At 44.9% G+C, this 27,753-nt stretch overlaps 1 protein-coding gene across 1 annotated transcript in view; it reads right to left on the minus strand.

The window, feature by feature from the left end:
• Positions 1-771: 771 nt before the first annotated feature.
• The window catches only part of spata1 (spermatogenesis associated 1), a 78,591-nt gene continuing 51,609 nt past the window's right edge, over positions 772-27,753 (minus strand). The window contains exons 6-12 of the mRNA XM_059983741.1: positions 25,963-26,101; positions 24,464-24,518; positions 21,254-21,368; positions 17,316-17,441; positions 13,267-13,445; positions 6,455-6,553; positions 772-4,697 (exon numbers count right to left, since the gene is read on the minus strand). Of these exons, the coding sequence (XP_059839724.1) occupies positions 4,632-4,697; positions 6,455-6,553; positions 13,267-13,445; positions 17,316-17,441; positions 21,254-21,368; positions 24,464-24,518; positions 25,963-26,101 (779 nt within the window). The 3' untranslated portion in view covers positions 772-4,631. The remainder of the gene's footprint in view (positions 4,698-6,454; positions 6,554-13,266; positions 13,446-17,315; positions 17,442-21,253; positions 21,369-24,463; positions 24,519-25,962; positions 26,102-27,753) is intronic.

Here is a 27,753-nt window from a genome sequence, read left to right on the forward strand (position 1 = left end):
TTGCCTCAATGTTCTTAGAGTGTGTCTCATCCTCTGTATTCAGTGCCTTGAGTGCTGAAGGCCAGCATGCTAAATGCCCTTTTCAGAGTCAGAACCAGAATTAGATTTAATATCACCAGCACATATTTGTTGCAATACAGCAGCACTACATTGTAATACATTTTATATATACATATATATATCAGTAAGAAATAAAGATTTTTAAAAAAGTAGTGCAAAAGAGAGGAAAGAAATATTAAGGCAGTGTACATGGGTTCGTTGTCCATTCAGATATCTGATGGCAAAAGAGAAGAAACTGTTCCTAAAATGATGAGTATGGGTTCAGGTTCCTGTCCATCCTCCTGAAAGTAGCAATGAGAAGCAGCTGTGGAAACCAGGTTGGTGGGTGTATTTAAAGCAGAGATTAATGTGTTCTTGATTGGACACGGCATCAAAGGTTACAGGGAGAAGGCCGGGGAGCAGGGCAGAGGAGGGCAAAAGAAGGATCAGCCATAATCGAATGGTGGAGCAGACTCAAGGAGCCAAATGTCCAATTCTGCTTCTGTGCCTTTTGGTCTTATGGACATGTAGGGTGGTGTGTCCACTGTAAATTGAGAGGTAAATTGGGAGGTTATATGTAAGGAGTTTGCCCATCCTCCCTGGGCTTTCTCCAAGTGTTCTGCTTTCCTCCCACAGTCCAAAGACATATCAGTTAGTCGGTTAATTGATCATTGTAAATTGTCCCATGACCAGGCTAGGGTTAAATCTGTGAGTTGCTGGGTGGAGCTGTTTTCTTCTGTATCTCTAACAAATAAAACTGTAACCTATCCAACCTTGCCCAATAACTCAGGTCCTCAAGACTTGGCAGCGTATTTGCTATGTACTCTTTCAATCTTATTAATACCTTTCCTGCAGGTAGGTGACTAGAACTCTGCACAATACTCACCAACCTCTAATATAAATTCAAGAAAACTTCCCTACTCCTGTACTAATACACTGATTTATGGAGACTATCTCATGTCATAAAGCCTTCACTAGCTCTGCATGGAGAATCACTGAGATGCATAGCTATGATAGCGAAGCTCGCTTTGTGAAGATAACATCTCTCTTATTGTTTGTTCTAAGAAGGGACTGTTAGTTCTTTGAAATGGTCATCTGCTATCAGTCACCTCACTCGGGATGCCACTGTCAGAGTCTCTGACTTTCTGAGCTCTGGTAGTAGAGTGACATTCAAGACAATCCATGAAGGTCCTGATATTCCAGGCCCTGAATTCTATATCGTGGAACAGAATTAAATTGCTTTTATTATTACATGTACCGAAGCGTAACCAAAAACTGCAGGATCAGGATTACGATCACTGGCATATGCCATTAAAGTTGTTGATTTGCAGCAGCAGCACATTGCGATACTAAAAACTGTAAATTAGAGTAAATATATATGTTTTAAAAAGTTATATTAAATAAGTAGTGCAAAAAGATAAAGTAGTGAGGTAGTGTTCATGGTTTCAATCTCCATTCTGAAATCTGATGGCGGAGGGGAAGAAGCCGTTCCTGAATCATTTAGTTTGTGCCTTCAGGCTTCTGTATCTCCTTATTTTGGCATGCCATCTTTACAGATCATTTCATCATATCAGTCACTGAGGTAGGACAAGGAAAACAATACCCGAATGCAGAATAGTGTTACAGTTACAGAGAAAGTGCAGTGCAGGTGAACAGTAAGATGCAAAATCATTACAAAGTGGACCCTGAGGTCAAGAGTCCATCTTATTGCACTAGGGGCTGTTTAGTAGCCTTATAGCAGCGGGGTAGAAGCTGTCCTTGAGCCTGGTGATACGTGCTTTCAGGCTTTTGTATCTTCGGCCTGATGGGAGAGGGGAGAAGAGAGAATGCCTGGGGTGGGTGGGGTCTTTGATGATGCTGACTGCTACACTGAGGCAGTGAGAAGTGTAGAACGAGTCCATGGAGGGGAGGCTGGTTCCTGTGACGTGCTGAGTTGTGACTGCAGCTCTGCAGTTTCTTGTGGACACGGGCAGAGCAGTTGCCTTACAAAGCTTTCTGTGGTGCATTGATAAAAGTTGTTAAAGTTTGACAGGGACCTGCCAGATCTCTACAGCCTCCTGAGGAAGTAGAGGAGTTGATGAGCTTTATTGATCTTGGAGTCTACAAGGTTGGACCAGGGAAAAAGAGGAGACGACAGATTTCAAATTTTTAAAGCAGACTATTATGTGAAACTTTCAGATAACACACCTCCTGAATTCAGAATGAATAAAGACCCCACTCATCTGGACATTCTCTTGTCTCCTGTATCCCACTGGGCTGAAAATTCAAGAACTTGTCAGCTTCCAGAGCCCTCAACTTACCAACCCTTATGGACTGTGGGAGGAAACCAGAGCACCCGGAAGACACCCATGTGGTCTCAGGGAGAACATACTAACTCCTTACAGACAGCAGTGGCAGTTGAACCCCGATTGCTAGCACTGTAAAGCATTACTCTAGCTGTGTCACTATGATGAGAAACTTTTCACCTGAAAGACAAAATGCAAAGGATTTCGACAGAGTCCTGATCACTGAGTGTGATTGAGTTGTTCCTCATACAGCTTCTGGAATGTTATAAAGACCCTCTGAGTGAATAAGTTTTCCCTCTGGTCTTGCATCTTATTGTCTGCCTGCACTGCACTCTCTATGTAACTGTGGCACTTTATTTGGCCTTCAAGTCATAGAACACTACAGCACAGAAACAGGCCTTTCAGCCCATCTAGTCCATGCAAACTGTTACTCTGGTTAATCCTATCGACCTGCACCTGGATCATACCCTCCATACCCCTCTCATTCATGTATCTATCCAAATTTCTCCTCAATGTTGAAATCCAACCCACATCCACCACCTCAGCTGGCAGCTTGTTCCACACTCATACCACTCTCTGAGCAAAGCTCCCCTCACATACCCTTAAAATATTTCACTTTCCACCTTTAACCTATGACCTCGAGTTCCAGTCTCAACAGACTTCAGTGGAAATAGTCTGCTTGCATTAATCCTGTCTATTCCATTCATTTTGTATACTATTGTGTATTTCATATATTAATAATTTTTGAGTCATCTTGCATATTGTTTCATTAAGCATTCTTGTTCATTTACATAATCCAGTACTGGTTATATGTAGAAATAAGTTCATTGCATACATCATCACGTGAAACTTGCATGCCTCACTTAATGTAAAGATGAAGTTAAACTTGCATTTTTGGACTCCCAGCATCTTCCTTTGAATTAGTTTCATATTTTGAAGTTACAAAACATAACACGTACCTCTATCAAACCTCCCCTCATTTTCCTACGCTCCTAACCGGTTCAGCCTTTCCCAATAACTCAGGCCTTTTCTATTATTGTTTTTCCTTGATCAACATCAATGCATTGATGTAATGATGCATGACATGCAAAAGCAAGTTTTCACTGTAACTCAGTATATTGATCATATTAAACTAATTTGCCAATTAATTGGCTTCTTAATTGATGTTTCTATCAATTAAGAGACAGGTGTTTCTCCTCCGACTTCAAGATTACCAGTGCTTGGGTCAACAACAGCTTCTTCACCACTGCCATCGGATTTCTGAACCAACCTGAAAATTCCAAATTCTACCTTGAATTTCTATGTCAAGAAAGATTAGTTTTATTTCAGACATGTACGTCGAAACATACAGTGAAATGTGTCATTTGACAACCAACACATACATAACATAGAGTGAAATGAATCGCTTCCATCAACGACCAACACAGAGGATGCGCTGGTTGAAAAGGATTTCCTTCCGTGCCACAGACACTGAAATGCCGGAACTTAGCAAGTCAGGCAGCATCCACGGAGAGGAATAAACAATCAGAGTTCTGTGCGGAGACATTTCATCAGCAATGGAAAGGAAGGGGCAGAAGCCAGAATAAGGTGGGGAAGGGGAAGGAGTCCAAGCTGGCAGGTGACAGGTGAGACCAGGTGAGGAAGGAATCCGGTAGAAGAGCAGCGTGGACCATGGGAGAAAGTGGAGGAGAAGGGGCACTGGGGGAGGTGATAGGCAGGTGAGGAGGAGAGAAGGGGAGAGGGTAACCAGAATGGGGAATGGATAAAGAGAGAAGGGGGGAGGGGGATGTAATGACTGGAAGTTATTGAAATTGAAGTTCAGCTGACAGGTTGGAGGCTACCCAGATGGAATATAAGGTGTTGCTCCTCCATCCCAAATGCGGCCTCATTGTGACAGTAGAAGGGGCCGTGAGCAGACATGTCAGGATGGGAATGGAAGTGGAACTGAAATGGGTGATTACCGAGAGATCCCGTGAGGCTGCTTGACAAAGCCGTCCCCCAATCTCATTGCTGTAGAGGCGGCCACACCAGGACCACCAGATACAATGCAGACTTGCAGATGAGGACGAACTGTCCTGAAATGTCGGCTGTTTATTTTCCTCCATAGATGCTGCCTGACCTGCACCTTGTGCGTGTTGCTCTGGGTTTCCAGTATCTGCGGAGTCTCCTGTGTGTTGTGCCGAGGAGATCCTGGTGAGCTTGGAAGCGGTGTGGTAGGTTCTGATGGATGCTGGTACGATGCTGATCCAGTCCTGAGGCACTGCTGAAGTAGTGAAGGTGTCTAGCTGCGAGGCGTGTCAAAGATGACTACATCATCTTCTGTAGCATTTCAGCCCGGAGAGCTCGCAGATCGAACACGGTCTGTTTCCTCAACTGTAAAGGCAACAGAACAGTTCATTTCTTTGGGATAAGCACAGCACAGGAACAGGTACCTCAGCCCACAATGTTGTGTCGAGCCAATTTGCTATGTCACCAAAGACCCTCACAAATGTCTTCAGATGTACCATGGAGAGCATTCGAACTGGCTGCATCCTTTTACAGTTGACACCAGCACTGGGGGTGTACTGGACAGCGAGGAAGGCTATCATGGCTTACAGCAGGACCTTGACCAGCTGGAAAAACGGCAGATGGAATTTAATGCAGACTAGTGTGAGGTGTCCCACTTTGTTAGGACCAGCTGGGGGAGGTCCTAACACAGTTAATGGTAGGGTACTGAGGACTGCTGTAGAAAAAGGGGTTTTAGGAAGACAGGTTCTTAATTCATCACAGGTAGATAGGATTGTAAAGAGAGCTTTGGGCACATTGGCCTTCATACTGGGTACAGGAGGTGGGATGTTATGTTGAAGTTCTATAAGACATTGGTGAGGCCGAATTTGGAGTATCGTGTGCAGTTTTGATCACCTATCTACTATGTAGGAACTATGTAAATAAGGTTGAAAGAGTACAGAGAACATTTACAAGGACGTTGCCGGGACTGGAAGACCTGAGTTATATCGAAAGATTGAATAGGTTAAGTACTTTATTCCCTGGAGCACAGAAGAATGAGGGGCGATTTGACTGATGTATACAAAATCATGAGAGATTTAGACAGGGTAAACGCAAGCAGGCTTTTTCCACTGAGGTTGGGTGGGACTACAACTAGAGGTCATGGGTTAAGGGTGAAAGGTGAAAAGTTTAAGGGGAACGTGAGGGGAAACTTCTTCACTCAGAGGGTGATGAGAGTGTGGAATGAGCTGCCAGCACAAGTGGTGCGTGTGACCTCGATTTCAATGTTTAACAGAAGTTTGGATAGGTACATGGATGGTAGGGGTAGGGAGGGCTAAAGCCCAGGTACAGGTTGATGGGACTAGGCACCTAAAATGTTTCAGACATAGACTAGTTAAGCCGAAGGGCCTGTTTCTGTGCTGTACTTTTCTATCACTGTCTGGTATGGGGGGGGTGTGGGGGGGGGGTGGAGTGCACTATTCAGGATCAAGATAAGGTGCAGGAACTTGTGAACTCAGCCAGCTCCATCATGGGCACCAGCCTGCACAGCAACCAGGACATTTTCAAGGAGCAATGCCTCAAAAAGGCTGCATCCATCATTAACAACCCCCCCATCACCTCCTCTCAGTGCTACCATCAGGAAGGAGGTACAGCAGCCTGAAGATGCTTCTCTCCCATTGCCAACAGATTTCTGAATGGACATCGAACACATGAGCACTACCTCACTACTTTTTTTGCACTATTTACTTAATGTAACTTTTATTATGTACATATATACTTACTGTAATTGAGTTGTTTTTATTGTGTATCGCTGCCACAGAACAAGTTTCACAACATTTGACAGTGATTTTAAAACTGATTCTGAAAAAAGGCCAATTAAACTTAACACCTGCCTTCACAATGTCCTTATTCGTCCATTTCCTCATGTGTTTATCTAAAAGTCCCTAATGTTTCTGCCTCTACCACCTTACCCCCGGCAGCACCCACCACTCAACTGTATGAAAAAAAACTTCCCCTCATATCTCCTTCGAACTTACCCCCATCACCTTGGTATTAGGGTAATACGAGGCCCACGCTGGTCAGGGGCCTCAAAGGGCCAGAAATACCTACTCTGCTAAAATTAAATTACAGAACTGAAGCCGCACCTTTATCTCGGTGACCAGCTTCATTTTGGAATGTTCCACTCTGTGATAAAGCTGGTCCACCTCGTGTTTGAGTGTTGTAATCTGGATAATTAAGTCGTTCTGCAACAGAAGATTGGTTTAATTTAGAAACACAACACACGGCGCATATGGAATCCAAAACCTAATATAAACCGCTGGTGGAACCCAGCAGGTTGAGCAGCATCCGTGATGATCGTCACGGCCTCGCGGCAGGACCGAGAGTGTAGAGGGAGGATAGTCAGTGTGTATAGTGACAGGGAGGGAGGACAGACAGACGCTGGTACAAGACTGGCTGATTTTAAATAACTACTGCCCAACTGGAGGAATGCCAACTCCACAAACGGTACAGAAAGGGGACCCATTGTATATATATTAAAATGGCATGAAATTAAATAGGCCATAGAACATAGGAGCAGAATTAGGCCATTCAGCCCATCAGATCTGCTCCACCATTTCATCATGGCTGATTTATTAATCCCTCTCAATCTCATCCTCCCAGTAACTTTACTTATCAAAAACCTAGCAACTTCCACTTTAAATATACCCAATGACTTTGCCACCACAGCCCTCCATGGCAATGACTTGCACAGATTCATCACTCTCTCCAAGGTGGAGATATTGAAGTGCAGTGAAGTTAACCGGTGCCTTCCTGAAGTCCACAATCGCCTCTGTTGTCTGGTCCACGTCCAGACTCAGGTTGTTGTTCTCCCTCCATTTGACAGCCTCCCTACCTCCTCTCTGTACGCCGACTCACAACCGCCCCTTTGGTGACGCAAATCGATTGGTGAACGATGATGCAGTAGGAGCTGGACCCAGCTGCAGCGGGCTGAGCGCACAGTCCTGGGGGAGGGGGTCAGGAGCGAGCACCAGTACTCAGCGTGACGCAACTTCAGATGCTGCTGCCAATGTATTGTCAATGATACCAACTATTTTACCATCATTTGTAAACCTAGTAAAATTACAGCACAGTGCAGGACCTTTGGCCCACAATGTTGTACTGACCCTTTAACCCCCTCCAAGATCAATCTAACCTTTCCTTCCTACATAGCTCTCCATTTTCTTTTCGTCCTGGGCCGATCTAAGAGTCTCTTAAATGTCCCTAATGTTTCTGCCTCTACCACCCCCCCCCGAATGCATTCCATGCACCCACCACTCTCTGCCACCCCACCCCACCCCCTCCCCCGGTAATTTCTTCCAAGCACCTTACAAGCATGGCCCCTCACATTAGTTCCTTCTGCCCTGGGACAAAGGTGCTGGCTGCCCACTCTATCAATGCCTTCTCATCTCCTCCATTTCCCAGACATCCACCCTCACCCCATCTTCCCACTGCCTTAACAGAGACAGTTCCTCTCTTCCTTACTGGCCACCCCATGAGCCTCCGCATCCAGCACTTCACTCTCCACATCTTCCGCCATCTTCCATGGGATCCTACCACCAAACACATCTTTACCTCCCCCTCCCCACCACTGTCCACTTTCCGCAGGGATCGACCTCTCCGTGATTCCCTTGTCCATTCATCGCTTCCTACTAATCTCCCTCCCGGCTCTCATCCCTGCAAATGAAAGAAGTGCTAAATCTGCCCGTCCACCTCCATGCAGGACCCCGAACAGTCTTTCCAGGTGTTGCGACACTTCACCTGTGAGTCTGTTGGGGTCATCTACTGCATCCAGTACTCCCAGTGCTTTACAGTGCATTGTACAGTGGTGAGACCCTATGTGCTCTGTCGAGCACCTTTGCTCCATCCACAGACAGCAGGGTAATCCTGTGACCAACCATTTTAATCCCACTGCCCATTTCCATTCCGACACATTGGTCCATAGCCTCCTCTACTGCCAAGATGAGGCCACCCTCAGGGTGGAGGAGCAACATCTCATATACTCTTTCAGTAGCCTCCAACTTCATAGTGTGAATATCCCTTTCTCTAACGTCTGGTATTCTCTCTCGCTCCTCCTCCTCCTCTCTTTTCCCATGCTCCATTCTGGCTCCCCCCCTTACCCCTTCTCTTCTTACCCCCTGCTGATCCCTGTCTTCCTTCCCTTTCTCCCATGCTCCACTCTCCTGCCTGACCTGCTGAGTTCCTCCAAGATTTTGTGTGTGCGTTGCTCTGGATGGCCAGCATCTGTGGAACCTCCCGAGTTTACAAAAGCCTGAAAACACGTACCATCAAGCTCAAGGACAGCTTCTATCACACTGTCATAAGACTCTTAACCTCAATCCGTTGTGGTCTTGCATCTTATTGTCTGCCTGCAGTGCACTCTCTCTGTAACTAACTCCTTATTCTGCATTCTGTTATTGTTCCTCTGTTCAACCTCAATAAACTGTTGTAAGATTTGATCCTTATGGTTGGTATGCAAGAAAATCTTTTCCGGCTACCTCAGTACATGTGACAATAATAAAATATTTTGCCAAAAGCCATTCCTTGGCCCATTTTAAGACCGTATGATATAGGAGCAGAATTATGCTGGAATCTTTCCTGAAATACCATGGGCTTGTAGCTTGCTAAGCAGCCTCATGTGTGGCACCTTGTCAAATGCCTTCCGAAAATCCAAGTACACAATATCAAACAACTCTCTTTTGTCTATCCTATTTGTTATTACTTCAAAGAATTCCAACAGATTTGTGAGACAAAATTTCCCCTTAAGGAAACCATGCTGACTATGGCCTATTTTATCATGTGCCTCCAAGTACCCTCAGACCAGATTCTTAATAATCACTCCAGCATCTTCCCAACCACTGAGGTCAGACTAACTGGCCTATAGTTTCCTCTTTCCCTTCTTGAAGAGAGGAGTAACATTTTTCAATTTTCCAGTCTACCAGAACCATTCCAGAATCTAGTGATTCTTGAAAGATCGTTACTAATGCCTCCACAATCTCTTCAGCCACCTCTTTCAGAACCCTGGGGTGTACACCATCCGGTCCAGGTGTCTTATCTACCTTCAGACCTTTCAGTTTTTCAAGAACCTTCTCTCTAGTTCTGGTAACTTCACATGCTTCATGCCTGTGCCACATACAACTTCCACCATGCTGCTCGTGTCTTCCACAGTGAAGACTGATGCAAAATACTTATTCAGTTGATCCACCATTTCCTTGTCCCCCATTACTACCTCTCCAGCATTGTTTATCAATGGTCTGATAGCCACTCTTGCCTCTCTTTTACACTTTATGTATCTAAAGAAACTTTTCATGTCCTCTTTAATATTATTGGCTAGCTTACTTTCATATTACAGCTTTATATTCTTCATTACTTTTTTAGTTGCCTTCTGTTAGTTTTTAAAAGTTACACAGTCCTTTAACTTCTCACTAATTTTTACTCTATGTTGGCTTTGACTTCTCTTGTTGTCCACGGTTGTGTCATCTTTCCTTTAGAATACTTCTTACTCTTTGGGCTGATACTGACCTGGCTGTCAAGCAACCGGATGAGACCATCGGCACCCTGGAAACGGCACACCCAGAGGCTGCCTTCATCGTCACCGGTGACTTTAATAAAGCCCCACTGACTAAAGTCTCCCTGACATTTTACAAACACATCCAGGTGAGCAAACAGGGAGGTAGCGTACTCGACCACTGCTACTCTCCCTTCCGCAACGCTTACAAAGCGCTCCTTCACCCACCGTTTGGAAAATCAGATCACTTCTCCAATTTTCTGCAGCCAAGGTACAGCCAGTAGGTGAAACAAGAGGCGGCTAAAGTTAAAACCGTCCGCTGTTGATTAGACCAATCGGCCTCCATGCAGCAAGACTGCATCAAAGCAGTCCTTTGATGATGTCGACTGTAAGTCTTTCATGATGAGGGAGTCTCCAAGTTCACAGATGGGGTTACAAGTTTCATCTGGAAGTGCATCAAGGACGTTGTCCCCCAGAAATTAGTCAGGGTCTATCCAAACCCTGGATCAACAGTCCCATGTGAGCAGCATTTGCCACAAGGCACAAAGCTTACGTCGCCGGTAATCAGCAGGAGCTCAAGAAATGTAGCTACAATCTGCTCAAAGTCATCAAGGCAGCAAAACAACAATACTGAGACAAGATTCAGACTCAACTTTCCACCGAGGACACACGCAGCATATGGCAAGGTCTGCACACCATTGCAGTGGAGTTTCCAACAGCGATGCCTCTCTCCCAGTCGAGCAAAATCTTTTTTACACTCAGTTCAATGTTGCCTACACTGAGCCTCAGAGGAGACCTACAGCTGATGCAACCTGAAGCTTGGTCCTCCCTGAGGCTGAAGTACTCAGATGTTTCCAACGAGTGGACAGTTGAAAGGCTTATGTGAGAATGCTGTTCTTGGACTACAGTTCAGCATTCAACACCATAATTCCCTCCAGGATTGACAAGAAGCTCAGAGACCTCGGCCTTCACTCTGCCTTGTGCAGCTGGATCCTGGACTTCCTGTCAGATCGCCAGCAGGTGGTAAGAGTAGGCTCCCTCACCTCTGCCCTCTGACCCTCAACACAGGAGCCACTCAGGGCTGTGTACTAAGTCCATCCTTTGCTATCTGTATACCCATTTGACTGTATCACCACCCACAGCTCCAATCTGCTAATTAAATTTGCTGACAACGCTACACTGATTGGCCTAATCTCTAATAATGAGGCAGCCTACAGAGAAGAAGTCATCACCCTGACTCAGTGATGTCAAGAAAACAATCTCTCCCTCAATGTCACAAAAACAAAGGAGCTGGTTGTGGATTACAGGAGGAATGGAGACGGGCTAACCCCTATTGACATCAGTGGATCTGGGGTTGAGAGGGTGAACAGCTTTAAGTTCCTTGGCATCCCCATCACCAAGGACCTCACGTGGTCTGTACACACAGACTATGTGGTGAAAAGGATACAACAGCACCTCTTTCACCTCAGATGGTTGAAAAGTTTGGTATGGGCCCCCAAACCCTAAGAACTTTCTATAGGGGCACAACTGAGAGCATCAAGTCAATTAAATTCAATTATATATCCTGTGCCTTCCGAATTGCTTCCAGAAATTCCAGCCATTGCTGCTCTGCCATCATCCCTGCCAGTGTTCCCTTCCAATCAATTCTGGTCAACTCCTTTCTCATGCCTCCAACTCCATTTACTCCACTAACACATTGACCTTAGCTTCTCTTTCTCAAATTTCAGGGCGAATTTGATCATATTGATTTCAGTGGTTTTTCTGGATGGGCAAATTTGAAGACAGAGAATAATATAAATGGTAAGACTTTGGTAAGGCGTATGGTGTTGGCATTCATCAACCATGGGACTGAGTGAGGTAACGATACAGTGAGATAAGACTTTAGTTAAACCCCACTTGAAGTACCATGTTCAGTTCTGGTCACCTCACTACAGGAAGGTTGTGGCTACTATAGGGAGATCTAAAAGGACGTTGCCTGGATTGGGGAGCATGTCTTATGAGAATAGGTTGCGTGAACTCGGCCTTTTCTCCTTGGAGTGATAGAGGATGAGAGGTGACCCAATAGAAGTCTATAAGATGATGAGAGGCATTGATTGTGTGGATAGTCAGGGGCTTTTTCCCAGGGCTGAAATGGCTAACTCAAGAGGGCATAGTTTTGAGGTGCTTGGAAGTAGGTACAGAGAAGATGTCAGAGATAAGTTTTTCACACAGAGTGGTGAAGGCATGGAATGCACTGCCAGTGATGATGGTAGAGGCTGATACAATAGGGTCTTTTAAGAGACTCTTAGATAGGTACACGAAGCTTAGAAAAATAGAAGGCTATGCAGTAAGGAAATTCTAGGCAGTTTCTAGAGTAGATTATCATGGTCAGCACAACACCGTGGACTGAAAAGCCTACAATGTGTTGTAGATTTCTAAAAAAAACGTTATGATCACTCTCCCCTAAGGGTTCTTTTACCTTATGCTCTCTAATTAAATCGGGTTCAGGGCACAACATCCAATCCAGAACAAATAATCCTCTAGGAGGCTCAACCACGATCTGCTCTAAAAAGACATTTCGTAGGCACTCTAGAAATTCCCCCTCCTGGAATCTAGCACCAACCTGATTTTCCCAATCTACCTGCATAGTGAAGTCTCCCATGACCACTGTAATATTGTCCTTTTAGCATGCATTTTCTATCTCCCATTGCACTTTGAGGATGGGCCAGGGGTGTGGGGGGTACGGAACAGTTAACAAATCGCTTTATAGCAGCAGCCATAAGATGGGATCTGTATAGAATTTCAGCATTCTCCCCATGACTGTGTGCAGTTCTTCCCACATTCCAAAGACGTGCAGGTTAGGGTTAGTGAGTCGTGGGCATGCTATGTTGGCACCCGGAGTTTGGGGATACTTGTGGGCTGCCCAGCACAATCCTCATTGATTTAATTTGGTACAGGTGACCCATTTCGATGTATGCATGACCAATAAAGCTAATCTTTAACTTTATGATGTTCTAAAATTCATTATAATGGAGCTGGTGCACAAAGTGAAAGGAGATACAATAGAATCTGGTTGAAAGGGTACAGTGAAAACTTACACAGATGTGCTGGAACTGGAGGGCCCGAGTTATAAGGAAATACTGAATAGGTTTGGACTTAGAACATAGAAGATTGAGTGTAGATTCGATAGAGGTATACAAAATCATGAGAGATTTAGACAGGGTAAATGCAAGCAGGCTTTTTCCACTGAGGTTGGGTGGGACTACAACTAGAGGTCATGGGTTAAGCAACACACACAAAATGTTGGAAGAACTCAGCAGGTCAGCGCCTTTGACTGAAATGTTGACTATCCATTTCCCTCCAGAGATGCTGCCTGAACTGCTGAGTTCCTCCAGCATTTGTATGCAGTAACACAGAGTGAACAGGCTTTACTTTGGAACTGCCGGCACTCGCTGAGTTTGGGAACCGTTTCCTGGTCTCTCTGGCAGCCAGATGATGCAACAGTTTTTGGTAAAACATGTCCAGCTCCTGCCACAGCTTGCTGGATGTGTCTTCTAGTGGAGCAGTTGCTTTCTTCGATACGAAGTACTGTTTCTTCCAGCTGTCACGTACTGCCAGACAAAGAAGGGGGAAGAGTTAAAGGAGAGTTACAAGGCAGACACAGAACTTGCTGCCAGGGAGAGTGGTGAAAGAAACACAACAGCAACACACAGGGGGTATTTAGACAGGCAGATGAATAGGCAGGTGGTCACTTGAGGGAGGCAGAGACGACAAGACCAACCCCTTCCTGCTCACCTGCCTATTAAGCTAATTATTAGTTCATTGTTATTACATGAGCCTTGTTTGTAGCCCTAAATATGTTCCTTGTCCACCTCGACTTTGTTTCTTTCCTCGTGGAATTGTCTTTTTTTGTGTGTAAGTGAAGCTTCATCTTTGTTCCACAAAGCTATGTTCTGGGCCCTCTGGTGTTCCACAAGGATCTGTTCTGGAACCCCTGGTGTTCCACAAGGATCTGTTCTGGAACCTCTGGTGTTCCAAAGGATCTGTTCTGGAACCTCTGGTGTTCCAAAGGATCTGTTCTGGAACCCCGGTTTTCTGCAAGGATCTGTTCTGGAACCCCTGGTGTTCCAAAGGATCTGTTCTGGAACCTCTGGTGTTCCGCAAGGATCTGTTCTGGAACCTCTGGTGTTCCGCAAGGATCTGTTCTGGAACCCCTGGTGTTCCAAAGGATCTGTTCTGGAACCTCTGGTGTTCCAAAGGATCTGTTCTGGAACCCCTGGTGTTCCGCAAGGATCTGTTCTGGAACCCCTGGTGTTCCAAAGGATCTGTTCTGGAACCTCTGGTGTTCCAAAGGATCTGTTCTGGAACCCCGGTTTTCTGCAAGGATCTGTTCTGAGACCCCTGGTTTTCTGTAAGGATCTGTTCTCGGACCCCTGATCTTAGTGATTTTTATAAATGACTTGGATAAGGAAGTGGTAGGGTGGGTTAGTAAGTTTGCAGATGACAAATTTGCAAATGAATGGTGAAGAAGATTGTTGTAGGTTACAAAAGGACATTGGTACAATGCGTTGTCAGCCTTTGTAAGGTTGAAGGCAGAGTATAAGGTTAATGGCAGGAGCTTTAGCAGTGTGGAGGAACTGAAGGATCATGGCTTCCAACTCCATCTGTCCCTCAAGGCTGATAAAGACGTTAAGAAGCTGTATGGTGTGTTGACCTTCATTATTTGGGGAAATGAATTCAAGAGCCATGAGGCAATGGTGCAGCTCTGTAAAACTCTGGTTAGACCACAACTGGAAAATCGTGTTCAATTCCGGTCACCTCATTATATGAAGCATGTGATATGGATGCTTTAGAGAAGGGGCAGAGGAGATTAGCAGGATGCTGCCTGGATTAGAGAGCATGTCTTATGAGGAAAGATTGAGTGAGATACCATTTCTCTTTGGATCGAAGGAGAATGAGGTGACTTGATAGAGGTGTACAAGTTGATAAGAGGCATAGATAGAGTGACCAGCCAGCACCTTTATCCAAGGGGGACAATGGCTAATTCCAAAGGGAATCCATTAAATGTAATTGAAGGAAAATGTATGGGAGATGTCAGAGGTAGGTTTTATACATAATGAGTGGTAAGTGTGTAGAATATGCTGCCAGGGGTGGTGGGGTCATTTGAAGTACTCTTAGATTGGCACATGGATGATAGAAAAATGAGGGGTTATGTGGAAGGGGAGGTTTAGATTGATCTTGGAGTAGTTTAGAAGGTCAGAACAACATGGGCTGAAGGGCCGGTACTCTGCATACAGTTCTATGTTTGATGTTCCAGAGACACAGAAACAGGCTCTTCAACCCCACCTGTGTCTGCTGACCAAGTTGCCATCCAAACTGGTTCCATACATCTTCAAAAAGCTCCCATAACTCTAAACCAGGGGTTCCCAACCTCTTATGCCATGGACCCCTACCATTAACCGAGGGATCTGTGTTCCCCAGCCCTTTACCTTTTTCACCCATCACTTCCCAGCTTCTCACTTCAGCTTGTTGTCATCCTCCCCTCCCCCCACATTCAATTCTGGCTTCTTCCCCCTTCCTCGACAGTCTTGATGAAGGGACTTGGCCTGAAGTGTCGACTGTTTATTCGTTCTCATAGTTGCTGCCTGACCTGCTGAGTTCCTCCAGCATTTTGTGCACCTTGCTCTGGATGTCCAGCATTTGAAGAATTTCTTGTATTTAAGAGAAACACAAGTCATGTTTCCTAAGAGGGAGAGCAACTTGCTGGCGATGAACCTTTGGTTCTATCCACTTGGTGAATGAAAGTGCTTCCCAAGTACAACACTTGGAATATTGTGTTCAGTTCTGCTCGCCTCTTTGTAGAAAGAATAGTCATATTCATAGAAAAGTACAGCAAAGAAGTAGATCCTTCAGCCCATCTAGTCCATGCCCGACCATTTAAACCACCTATATTCAGCGACCTGCAATGGGACCATAGTCTTCCATATCCCTAATATCCATGTACCTATCCAAACTTTTAGAACATAGAAATCTACAGCACATTACAGGCCCTTCAGCCCACAATGTCATGCTGACCATGTAACCTATTCTAGATAGTGCCTAGAATTATCCTACTGCATAGCCCTCTATTTTTCTAAGCTCCGTGTACCTATCTAAGAGGCTCTTAAAATACCCTATTGTATCCATCTCTATCACCATCACTGGCAGTGCATTCCACACACCCACCACTCTCTGAGTGAAAAGCTTACCCCTGACATCCCCCTTGAACCTACTTCTAAGCACAGTGCCCCCTTCTGATAGGCATTTCAGCCCTGGGGGGGAAGAAGTCTCTGGCTATCCACATGATTTTTCTTAGGCATTGGAATAGAACTGACATCCACCACTTGTGCAGGCAACCTGTTCCACACTCTCATGACCCTCTGAGTGAAGAAGTTTCCCCTCATATTCCCCTTAAACTTTTCACCTTTCACCCTTGACCCATGACTGATTTGGAAGTTTATGGGTCAAACACTGTCAAATGGAACTAACTTGCGTGGAGGCATCTTGGTCGGCTTGGGCCAAAGGGGCTGTTTTCATGCTACCACCTTCTATGTGGTGGTAGTTGTGGAAAAAGACACCAAGGTCCATGATAATGCTTTTGGAGGGCCGCTTTGCTGAGAACCTTCACTCCATCCACAAAAAGCAGAATTTCCAGTGACCAACCATTTCAATTCCAATCCACATTCCCATTCCGACATTTCGGTTGAAGGCCTCCTCTACCGCCGTGATAAGGCTACTCTCAGGTTGTAAGGGCAATACTTCATATTCCACCTGGGTTTTTACTCAGTATTTTTACTCAGAGAGTGGTGAGTGCATGGAATGGGCCGCCAGCGACGGTGGTGGAGGCGGATACAATAGGGTCTTTTAAGAGACTCCTGGATAGGAACATGGAGCTTAGAAAAATAGAGGGCTATGGGTGACCTCCAACCTGATGGCATGAACATCAATTTTTCTAACCTTGTGTGACTCCCCCCACCCTTGCCCAACTCTTCTTTCTTCAATGCCACACTCTGGCTCCTCGTTACCTCTTCTCTTCCCCTCACCTGCTTATTACCCTGGTGCCCCTCCTCCAGTGGTCCACTCACCTCTTCTACCAGATTCCTTCTTCTCCAGCCCTTTGCCTTTTCCATCTATCATCTCCCAGCTTCTTACTTCATCCCCCACCCACCCGGCTTCACCCATCACCTTTTAATTTGTCCTTCTTTCCCTCCTCCAACCTTCTTATTGTGGCTTCTGCCCCCTTCCTCTTCAGTCCTGAGGCAGGGTCTCAGCCCAAAACATTGTCTGTACATTTCTTTCCACAGATGCTGCCTGACCCACTGAGTTCCTCCAGCATTTCTGTGTCTTACTCCAAGATAAACTGCTGGAAAGGGTTTGTGCCCTAGCTTCCTCTTATTGTTGTGTTTTAGGGTTTAAACTGGAGCTCAGGTCTAACCTCTCACCTTGGTTTTGTCGTAATCGGATCTGTGACAACAGTGCTCTTGCCTTCTTCACCAACTCTTGCCTTGTTTTCTCCAGGCTCTTCCTCTCTTGCTTTACAGCTTCGATCTGGGCGATGAGCTGTCCCTCTATGGGACGGGGGGGACGGGACGAGGGGGGAGAAAATGGGCAACAGAAGGTAGAGTTTTTTTAAAAAGTTCAAAAGTCAATTTCATTATTGGAGTACATATATGTCACCACGTATATCCCTGAGATCCTTTTTCCTATGGGCATACTCAGCAAATCTATAGAACAGTAACTACAACAGTATTGATGTAGCAATTGACGACTTGGCAGTGTGGAGGATCAGATGGATCTTGGGGTCCGAGTCCACAGGACACTCAAGACCGTTGCACAGGTTGACTCTGTAGATAAGAAGGCGTACAGTGCATTGGCCTTCATCAATCATGGGATTGAGTTTAGGAGCTGAGAGGTAATGTTGCAGCTATATAGGACCCTGGTCAGACCCCACTTGGAGTACTGTGCTCAGTTCTGGTCGCCTCACTACAGGAAGGATGTGGAAACCATAGAAATGGTGCAGAGATTTACAAAGATGTTGCCTGGATTGGAGAGCATGCCTTATGAGAATAGGTTAAGTGAACTCGGCCTTTTCTCCTTGAAGCGAAGGAGGATGAGAGGTGACCTGATAGAGGTGTATAAGATGATGAGAGGCATTGATCATGTGGATAGTCAGAGGCTTTTTTCCCAGGGCTGAAATGGCTGCCACGAGAGGACACAGGTTTAAGGTGCTGGGGAGTTGGTACAGAGGAGATGTCAGGGGTAAGTATTTTTACCCAGAGAGTGGTGAGTGCGTGGAATGGGCTGCCGGCAACAGTGGTGGAGGCGGATACAACAGGGTCTTTTCAGAGACTCCTGGATAGGTACATGGAGCTCGGAAAAATAGAGGGCAATGGATAACCCTAGGTAATTTCTAAGGTAAGGACATATTCGGCACAGCTATGGGGGCCAAGGGGCCTGTATTGTGCTGTAGGTTTTCTAGGTTTCTATGATGAAAGAACAAGTGGAGCATAGAAAACAACAAACTGTGCAAATGCAAATATAAATTAATAGCAATAAATGAGAGCCTGAAACAACAAGATAAAGAGAGCTTAAAGTGAGATGATTGTTTGTGGGAGCATCTCAATAGATGACTGTAATTATCCTCTTTTGTTCAAGAGCCTGATGGAGGGTTAAGTCCTGAGGCCCCTGTACCTTCCACCTGATGGCGGCAGCGACAACAGCATGGCCTGGGTGGTATGATATAATACAGTAAAGTAACACGTTGAACACAAAGGTGAAGAAAATATCAGATTTCTAACCTAGAACTTAGAAGATTGGTGGGAGATTTGAAAGGTATAGAGAATTATGAGGGGTATAGATAGGGTAAATGTAAACGGGCTTTTTCCACTGAGGTTGGGTGAAACTACAACTTGAGGTCATGGGTTAAGGGTGAAAAATGAGGTGTTTAAGGGGAACATGAGGGGTAATGTAACGAACCCGCAGGTTTTGTTTACTGTGGACTGTCACTTTAAAAGAGCACCTCAGTGAGGCAGGACTGTGACGTTGTTCACTGACTGACTCGCAGCTTGTTTACCTTTAAAACAAGGACACAGACAGTCACGGTCAGAAGTCAGTCGGACAACGGAAGGAAGCCAGTGAGTAAGGGGTCACTAGTTGGAACTTTCGAGTGCCCACTGATGCACCATGAATAACTCTCGGAGACGGGAGGCGAACGATAGGCTTTTATTAGCTGCAAGAGACCACGATTAGCAGCAAGAGACCATCACACAACATCCTGGAGACTGAAGGGGGGAGCAGTGCCTCCAATCGCCTTTATACCGGGGTCTGTGAGAGGAGCCACAGGAGCAGTCAGCAGAGGGGCGTGTCCAGACAGGTATATGTAGTTCACCACACCCACAAGTCTGGGTTGAGCTTGCAGATAAGTGGCTATCACGTTGTGTGACTGGGAGCAACCTTGTGGAATCTACTTATGTATTAGCCCTTGTCTGGGTGATAGTTCCCTTTGAAGACTGTACCCCTGTGATAAGCTTCTATCGGTGATAAACTCGTAAGTGGATTTGAACCAACGATGGATAAAACCTGTGTCAATTGTTACCCTGTTTTACCCGCCAAACCTGTGGAATGCGACATAAATGCCTTGTCTCGACATTCACCTTGGATTACAAATATCTCCAAGGTGAATGTCGAGACAAGGCATCATTTAATCATTACAAACATCATTTAATCTGTGGATGAACTGAACTTTCATACCTTACCATCTCAAGATATTAAGCCTGGTGCCCCCCCCCCCCACCAAGCTCAATAGTTTGGGAGATATATTTACACATATGTTTACTCATAACACTGTTAACTTGTTATTATTCTTGTTTAAGTTGCTATATTAAGTAGATACTAATAAAGATCATGGTTTTAATACAAAACCAGACTCCAGGCCTGGTCTATTGCTGCTGTTTCATTTAAACCGTTAAGGGTGCGTTATATTAACACTCAGGGTAGTGAGGGTGAGGAACGAGCTGCCAGTGCAAGTGGTGGATGCGGGTTCAATTTCAACATTTAAGAGAAGTTTGGATGGGTGCATGGAGGGGCATGGTCCAAGTGCAGGTCGATAGGACCGGCAGACTAATGATTTGGCAAGTACTAGATGGGCCAAATGGCCTGTTTCTGTACTGTTCTATGACTCTAGCAAGTCTGCCACCCTGTCTCTTTAACATTCAGTGTCAAGGCATTGGAATTGGAATGAGTTTACTAATGTCATGTGTGCCAAGGTACAGTGAAAAACTTGCTTTGCATAAACACTAGAGATTCTACAGATGCTGGAAAACCAGAATAACATGCACAAGGTACTGGAGGAACGCAGTGATTGAAGTCCTAATGAAAGGTCTCAGCCCGAAATGTCAACTATCTACTCCTCTCCATAGATGCTGCCGGACCTGCAGAGTTCCTCCAGCATGTTGCAGACTGATCTTGCAGGCCAGTGCATTACACAGGGAGAAAAAGGTACAACAATAACAGGATTCAGAACAAAGTGTTACAGTTACAGAGAAGGTGCAGTGCAAGATCATAACAAAGTAATTGTGAGGCCAGGAGTCCATCGTGTCATCCTAGAGAAACAGAGATGAGGGTGGGATAGAAGCTGTCCTTCAGCCTGGTGATACGTGCTTTCAGGTTTCTCTATCTTCTGCCTGATGGGAGGAGCAGAAGAGAGAATGTCCGGCATGGGTGGGGTCTTCGATGGCACTGGCCGCTTTACCGAGGCAGTGAGAAGTGTAGACAGAGTCCACAGAGGGGAGGCTGGTTTCTGTGAGGTGTTGAGCTGCGTCCACAACTCTCCGCAGTTTCTTGCAGTCACAGGAGAAGCAGTTGCCTGCTGCCATAAGATGCTTTCTAGGATACATTGGCAGAAATTGAAGGTCAAATTGCTTTGGCCTCCTGAGGTAATAAAGGAATTGGTGAGTTTCCTGGACGTGACGTCCATATGGTTGCACCAGGACAGGCTATTGGTGGACCTGCTTTAGGAGGACCCTTAGGTTCACGTTCCATGTGTTTCTGATTACTCTCTTTCATTTTCTATTTGCCCAATTTGATCAAGGCTGAATGGCATCATCCTGCCCGAGTCTTATGCCTTTCCCTTGTACTACCCTAGCGCACTGTTGTGATAAGTGATCACATGGATGCCACACCAAACAAACTTCACAACTTTAGTAGTTGTGACAATAGTAAACCAGTTTACCAAATCACCAAATTTCTGCATCTGCAGACTCTCGTGTCTCCATAACTGATGTGTTCCATCATTCCATCTGCCTGCATACCCTCCACATCCATATCGTTACCTTACAGCTTCAGTCAGAATTGCAAATGTGAAACTGGGCCAGATACTCACTTGCTGTTGGGAGCCGAGCTCGTTGTACAGCGGCGGTCAGGAGAGGCGGGGGAGGAGGAAGAGAATACTCCCTCCCACCTACTGGATAATTTAATTCTCTGCAGCCTCCTGGCATCTAATTGGTGAAGAGAAGAACATAAACCAATATAACGTTGTTGAGAAATGGCTTGTCTCTCTCACACACACACAACTTGAATCAGAGAATAGGTCAAAGGCTCGAAGGAAGAAGAGGTGGGCTGTGATTCTTCTCACAGCTGACTCTGATTAGGAGTTACAGAAGCCTAAATTCCCACACCGCCAGGTTCAAGAACAGCCACGTCCCTTCAACCGTTTGGTTTTTGAACCAACCTACAAAACCCTACTCACCAGAGTTTGACAATATGGCTACTTTGATCACTTTACGCTGCAGTGGAATTTTTTGATCTAATTGTTTTTGTAGAATTTTGTGTTTTAGTTTGTTTATGAATGTTGTGTCCTCAATGGTCTGTACCTGAGTTGCTGCTGCCTGGGCCATGTAGAAGTTCTCACTGCACCTGTGTGCCCTGTATACGTGCATCTGACAATAAATTCGACATTCAGTTTAATTAAACTGCAAATCCTCATCATTCACCACTCTTTTTATACTGACTGGCTGTTTGCTTCACACAGGCAGCCTTGTAGCGTGGCAGTTAGTGTAACACCTGCGATCAGGGATCAATTCCCCTCACTGTCCGTACATTCTCCCCATGACAATCTCCCCATGTGGATTTCCTCTGGGCATTCAGATTCCCTCCCACATTCCCAAAGTCAGTAAGCTGCGGGCAGGCTACGTTGATCAGAAGCAGAGTGATGATTGTGGGCTACCCCAGTACATCCTTGGATTGATTTGTCATTGACACAAATGAAGCATTTCACTGTACAGCACTGTGCAAAAGTCTTACATAAAAGAGAGGGACAGAACTGAAGCAAAAAATACAAATTTCATGACCATGTCTTAATATGATAAACCAGAGAAAATGTGCACATGCTGGAAATCCGAGCAACACACACAAAATGCTGGAGGAACTCAGCGGGCCGGGCAGCATCAATGGAAGAGAGTACAGTCGACATTTTGGGCCGAAATCCTTTGGCATGTCTCATAAATAATGATAAATGTGATTCTGATATGGATCTCTATTGTGGGTTGAGAGTAGGAAGGGGGCAGGGAGAGGGGAATGTTAGGGAATAGGGGGAGGGAGAGGGGAGGCAGCAGGAATCACCAGACAGACATTCTGTAGTGATCAATAAACCAATTATTTGGAATCAAATGACCTTGCCCAGTGACTCAGGGTTGCGTGTGTCTGCACCAACGCTACCCTTAACCCCATCCCCTCCACTGCGCTCCTGGCACTCCTTCTCTGCCATCTTTCCCACACCCCTAGCATGGCACTTCACCCTTGCCATTCCCAACCCATCAGATTTACAAACTTTCTCTCCATTCCACGTTAATAAGTACAGGACTGTGCAAAAGCCTTAGGTATCCTAGCTATATATACATGTGCCTGAGACTTTTGCACTGTACTGTATATACCAATGTCCAAGTGACAAATTAAATTAATCTAATCTATAAAGATAGAACACCAGTGGAGGGGTGGTGGTTGAGGAGTTGACAAATCTGGGGAGATCAGGTTTCAGGGAAAACTAGAAGGGCATGTGATTTCTCTTCAAACCAACATAACCTCAATGGGCTGAATTGCCTCCTTATATGTCATATAGAGGGACGTGATTACAGTAGAGAGCATGCAGAGGAGATATACTCAAACTCCAAACAGAATGGAGCCATTGTTGTGCCTTCTTCATAACTGCATTAATGCATTGAGCCCAGGAAAGATGTAAATAAGATAGAAGGAGTACAGAGAAAATTTACAAGGATGTTGCTGGGGTTATATGGCAAAATCAAATAAATTAGGACTTTATTCCTGGGAATATAGACGACTGAGAGGAGATTATAAAAAAGGTATAAAAATTATGAGGGCTATAGACAGGCTTTTTCCACTGAGGTTGAGTGGGACTTCAACTAGAGATAATGGGTTAAGGATGAAAGATGAAAAGTTTAAGAGAAACATGCAGGGAAACTCCTTCACTCAGAGGCCATGAGAATGTGGAATGAGCTGCCAGCACAAGTGGCACATGCGAGCTTGATATCAATGTTTAAGAGAAGTTTGGATAGGTACACAGGATGATGGGAGTAGGAAGTTTAAATGGTTTCAGCATGGACTTGATGACCCTGGGATAGATCCTTCAAGTTGTGATGCTCAGGAATTTGAAACTACTGACCCTTTCCACCACTGACCCCTCAATGAGAACTGCTGTGTGTTTTCCCAACTTCCCCATCCCGAAGTCCACAATCAGTTCCTTGGTCTTACTGATGTTAAGTGTAAGATTGGTGTTGTGACACCACTCAGACCAGCTAAATATGGAAGTCAAGGAAATGGATGGGATCAGGTGCATAAAATTGGTGTTGCACCCAATCCAATAGGAGTTTCCAAACTGCGAGAGGATTTAACGCAGTTCCTTGGATATCTTAACTACTCCATCCCCAAGGATGTGCTGGTATTGCAGAGGGTCAAGAGGAGATTCACATAAATGACCCTGTGCATAAAAGGGTTAATGTACAGTATGAGGAACGTTTGATGGCTCTGGGCCTGTAGTCACTGAAGTTCAGAAGAATGAGGGGGGAATCTCATTGAAACCTATCAAATATTGAAAAGCGGTTGTGGAGAGGATGTTTCCTATGGTGAGGGAATCTAGGTTGGAGAGTGTACAGCCTCAGAATAAAAGGACATCCTTTTAAAACAGACATTAGGAGGAATTGTTTAGCCGGAAGTACTGAATTTATGGAATTCATTGCCACAGATAGTTTTGGAGGCCAAGTCACTGGGTATATTTAAAGTAGAAATCGATTGGTTCTTGATTAGTCAGGATTTCAAAAGGTTATGAGGAGAAGGCAGGAGAATGGGTTTGAGAGGGATATCAGATCGGCCATGGTGGAGTAGCAGAGCAGATTGGATGGGATAAAATGGCTTGATTCTGTTTGTATATCTAACAGTCTTATGGATTAATGGACCCACTTATTTGCATGTTGTGCAGTCACACACTGTGAAATGATACCGAGATTAAAAAAGAGAGGACAATCCAATTCTGTAAAACACGGAAATTGCAGGGAAATCAAAGTACATGAAATTACAGTACCTGGCTGGTTTCCTCTTCAATATTTCCAGATACTGGACCCTGATTCACTTGTTGACTGAAAAGAAAGATTACCATATTTTCTGATTTTATTTACCAACTCATTGGCACCCCAGCCAACACTTAAAAATCTCTCTTACCCATCACCAACGCAATATACCTGCTGTGTGTACAAACTACAAGAAGTCCCAGGGTTGGGGAATCAAGATCTAGTGGGCATAGGTTTAAGGTGGAAGGGGAGAAATTTAATAGGAACTTCATCATTCATGGGGTGGTAAGCATATGGAACAAGCTGTCAGAGGAAGTGGTTGAGGCAGGTAGATTATAACACAATATACAACAAGTACATGGACAGGGGAGGTTTAGTGGAACATATGCCACCATGAGCAAATAGGATGACTAGCTTAGATGGATATTTTGCTCAGCATAGGAACCCCTACCCTGGGGTAAAGATTGTTACCGTCCATGTTATCTATCCCACTTCTATCAGGTCATCTCATTCTCCAATGTTCCAGGGAATAGAGACCTAATGTGGTCAACGTCTCCCTATAACCAAGTTCCTGTAGTCCCAGCAACATCCTTGAAAATTTTCCCTGCACTCTTTCCCGTTGAACAATATCTTTCCTATAACAAGGTGACACTACACTCCAAGTCTCGTCTCAATAACAACTTGTACAACTGCAACATAATGTCCCAGCTCCTGTACTCAGTGCCCTGACTGATGAGGGCCAATGTGCTAAAAACCTATATTGTCTACATGTGACATCACTTGTACTGAACTAACCACATGTCCTCCTAAGCCCCCTGTGCCATTACACCCCCTAGTGCACTACCATTCATAGTATAAGTCCTCTAGTGGTTTGACTTTCCAAAATGCATCACCACACACATACCTTCATTGAAATCAGCATCCATCATCAAGGACTCCCACTATCTAGGCCATGCTCTCTTCTGCCATTGGGAAGGAGCCTCAGGACCCAAACCACCAGGTTCAGGAAGTTACTACCCCTCAACCATCAGGCTTTTGAACTAGAGGGGATAACTTCACTCGCACTATCACTGAAATGTTCCCACAATCTACAGACTCACTTTTAAGGACGCTTCATCTCATGTTCTCAATAGTTATTGCTTTTTTATTTATTATTATTATTTCTTTTTTTTCTTTCTTTTGATATTTGCACAGTTGCTTTTTCGCACATTGGTTGTTTGCCCGTCCAGTTGGGCAGTCTTTCATTGATTCTATTGTATTCTTTGTATCTACTGTGAACACCTGCACAAAAAGGTATATGGTGACACATATATAGTTTGATAATGAATTAACTCTGAACTTTGAAATCCATCTGCCACTCCTCAGTCCACTTCCTTAACTGATCAAGAACCCCCTTTAATCTACAACTATCTACATACTATGAGTAACAGACTCTATCTGCCCTAGCTCTGCCTCACGTACAGTAATTTTACATACAACATTCATCAATGGTGGAATTTCTCATTAAAGATACCTCTTTTTTCTTTGATTTTCTAAGTATTCCAGATCCCTGTCGTCCAGTGATTCTGGAATTCCTGAATCCATAGTGTTGTTACTGTGAATCCTGCTGGACTTCAAAACAGGCATCTGTCGCTCTCCCACGGAGGAAACGTCTATTAACAAGGTTCAAGTGCAATAAAAGGAATATCAAATTGTCTCTGTACAATTAGTTAACCCATTTTACAAACCGTCAGATCAGTCTCACTCCCACCCTACTCAGGAGCTCCAGTGAGGAGTATACCCTCTTTTGTCACATTGAGGTCACAGGACCAACAAAGAGGATGCAGTTTAGCCACAAACAAGAGAAAATCTGAAGATGCTGGAAATCCAAAGCCACGCATACAAAATGTTGTGCCAAGCCAATTTAAATGGCCAATACACTAATTCCTTCTACTGACACAATGTCCATATCCTTCCATTTCCTCACACTCATGTGCCTATCTAAACATCTCATAAAAGTCTCTAACGTATCTGTCTCTACCTCCAACTCAGGCAGCACATTCCAGGCACCCACCATTCTTTGTGTCAAAAAAAAACGTCCTCACATCTCCTTTGAAATTACCCCCTCTCACCTTAATGAAAGCCCTCTAGTATTAGACATTTCAGCCTTGGGAAACAAATATTCCTTATCTACTGTACCTACGCCTCTTATAAACCTCTATCAGATCTCCCCCCACCCAGCCTCTGCCACTCCAGAGAAAACAACCCCAGATCTCCCCCCACACACCCTCTGATTGAGGCAGCATCCTGGTAAAGCTCTCCAAAGGTAATTGGGCAGGGTGCCATAACTGGCAGCTGAATCAAGAGCAGTGTGTGGAGGTGCATTCCTTGGAGAGAAGGTCCCATGAAGACACTGCATCCAAAGACTGCGACCCTATTTGTATCAAACCATCCCCACCACTTTTCAATGCTAGGAGCAAGAATACTCTCTGGAAGTTCAAACGCCAATTTTCCCTCAACTTTAGCACACTGCCCTGCGCACTTGACCAGGCTATGAGCCTGTATTCATTGGAATTTAGAAGAATGAGGGAGAGATCTCATTGAAACCCTAGTCAATATTGAAAGGCCTAGAGTGGACGTGGAGAGGATGTTTCCTATAGTGAGGAAATCAAAGACCAGAGGGTACAGACTCAGAATAGAAAGACTTCCCTTTAGAACAGGGATGAGGAGGGTGGTGAATCTGAGGGATTTCAGAGGCCTGGAACATGATACAAATGATCATGTTGAATAATGAAGCTGCTTTAAGAAGGCAGTTATCCAGGTTATAGGTTACTCCAAGTGGGGTCTCACGAAGTTCAGTACAACATTCCTATTCTATACTCAGTGACCTGACTGGTGAAGGCCAGTGTGTCAAGTGCTGCCGTCACCACCCGGTCTATCTAGTCACATGATTTCTAATTCCCTGCTGGCATTTTCGTAGAACGTAGAACATTATAGCACAGCAGAGGCCCTTCAGCCCATGATGTTGTGCTAACCCTTTAAACCATAAGAACATAAGAATTAGGACCAGAATTAGCCATTCAGCCCATCGAGTCTGCTCCACCATTCCATCATGGCTTATTTATTACCCTCTCAACCTCATTTTCCTGCTCTCTCCCCGTAACCTTTGATGCCCTGACCAATCAAGAACCTATAAACTTCCTCTTTAAATACTGTATACTCAACGACTTGACCTCCACGGCCATCTGTGACAATGAATTCCACAGATTCACCACCCTCTGGCTAAGAAACTCCTCCTTATCTATTCTAAGTGGACACACCACGT

This window comes from Hypanus sabinus, chromosome 11 (assembly GCF_030144855.1).
Source record: "Hypanus sabinus isolate sHypSab1 chromosome 11, sHypSab1.hap1, whole genome shotgun sequence".
Lineage (NCBI taxonomy): Eukaryota > Metazoa > Chordata > Chondrichthyes > Myliobatiformes > Dasyatidae > Hypanus > Hypanus sabinus.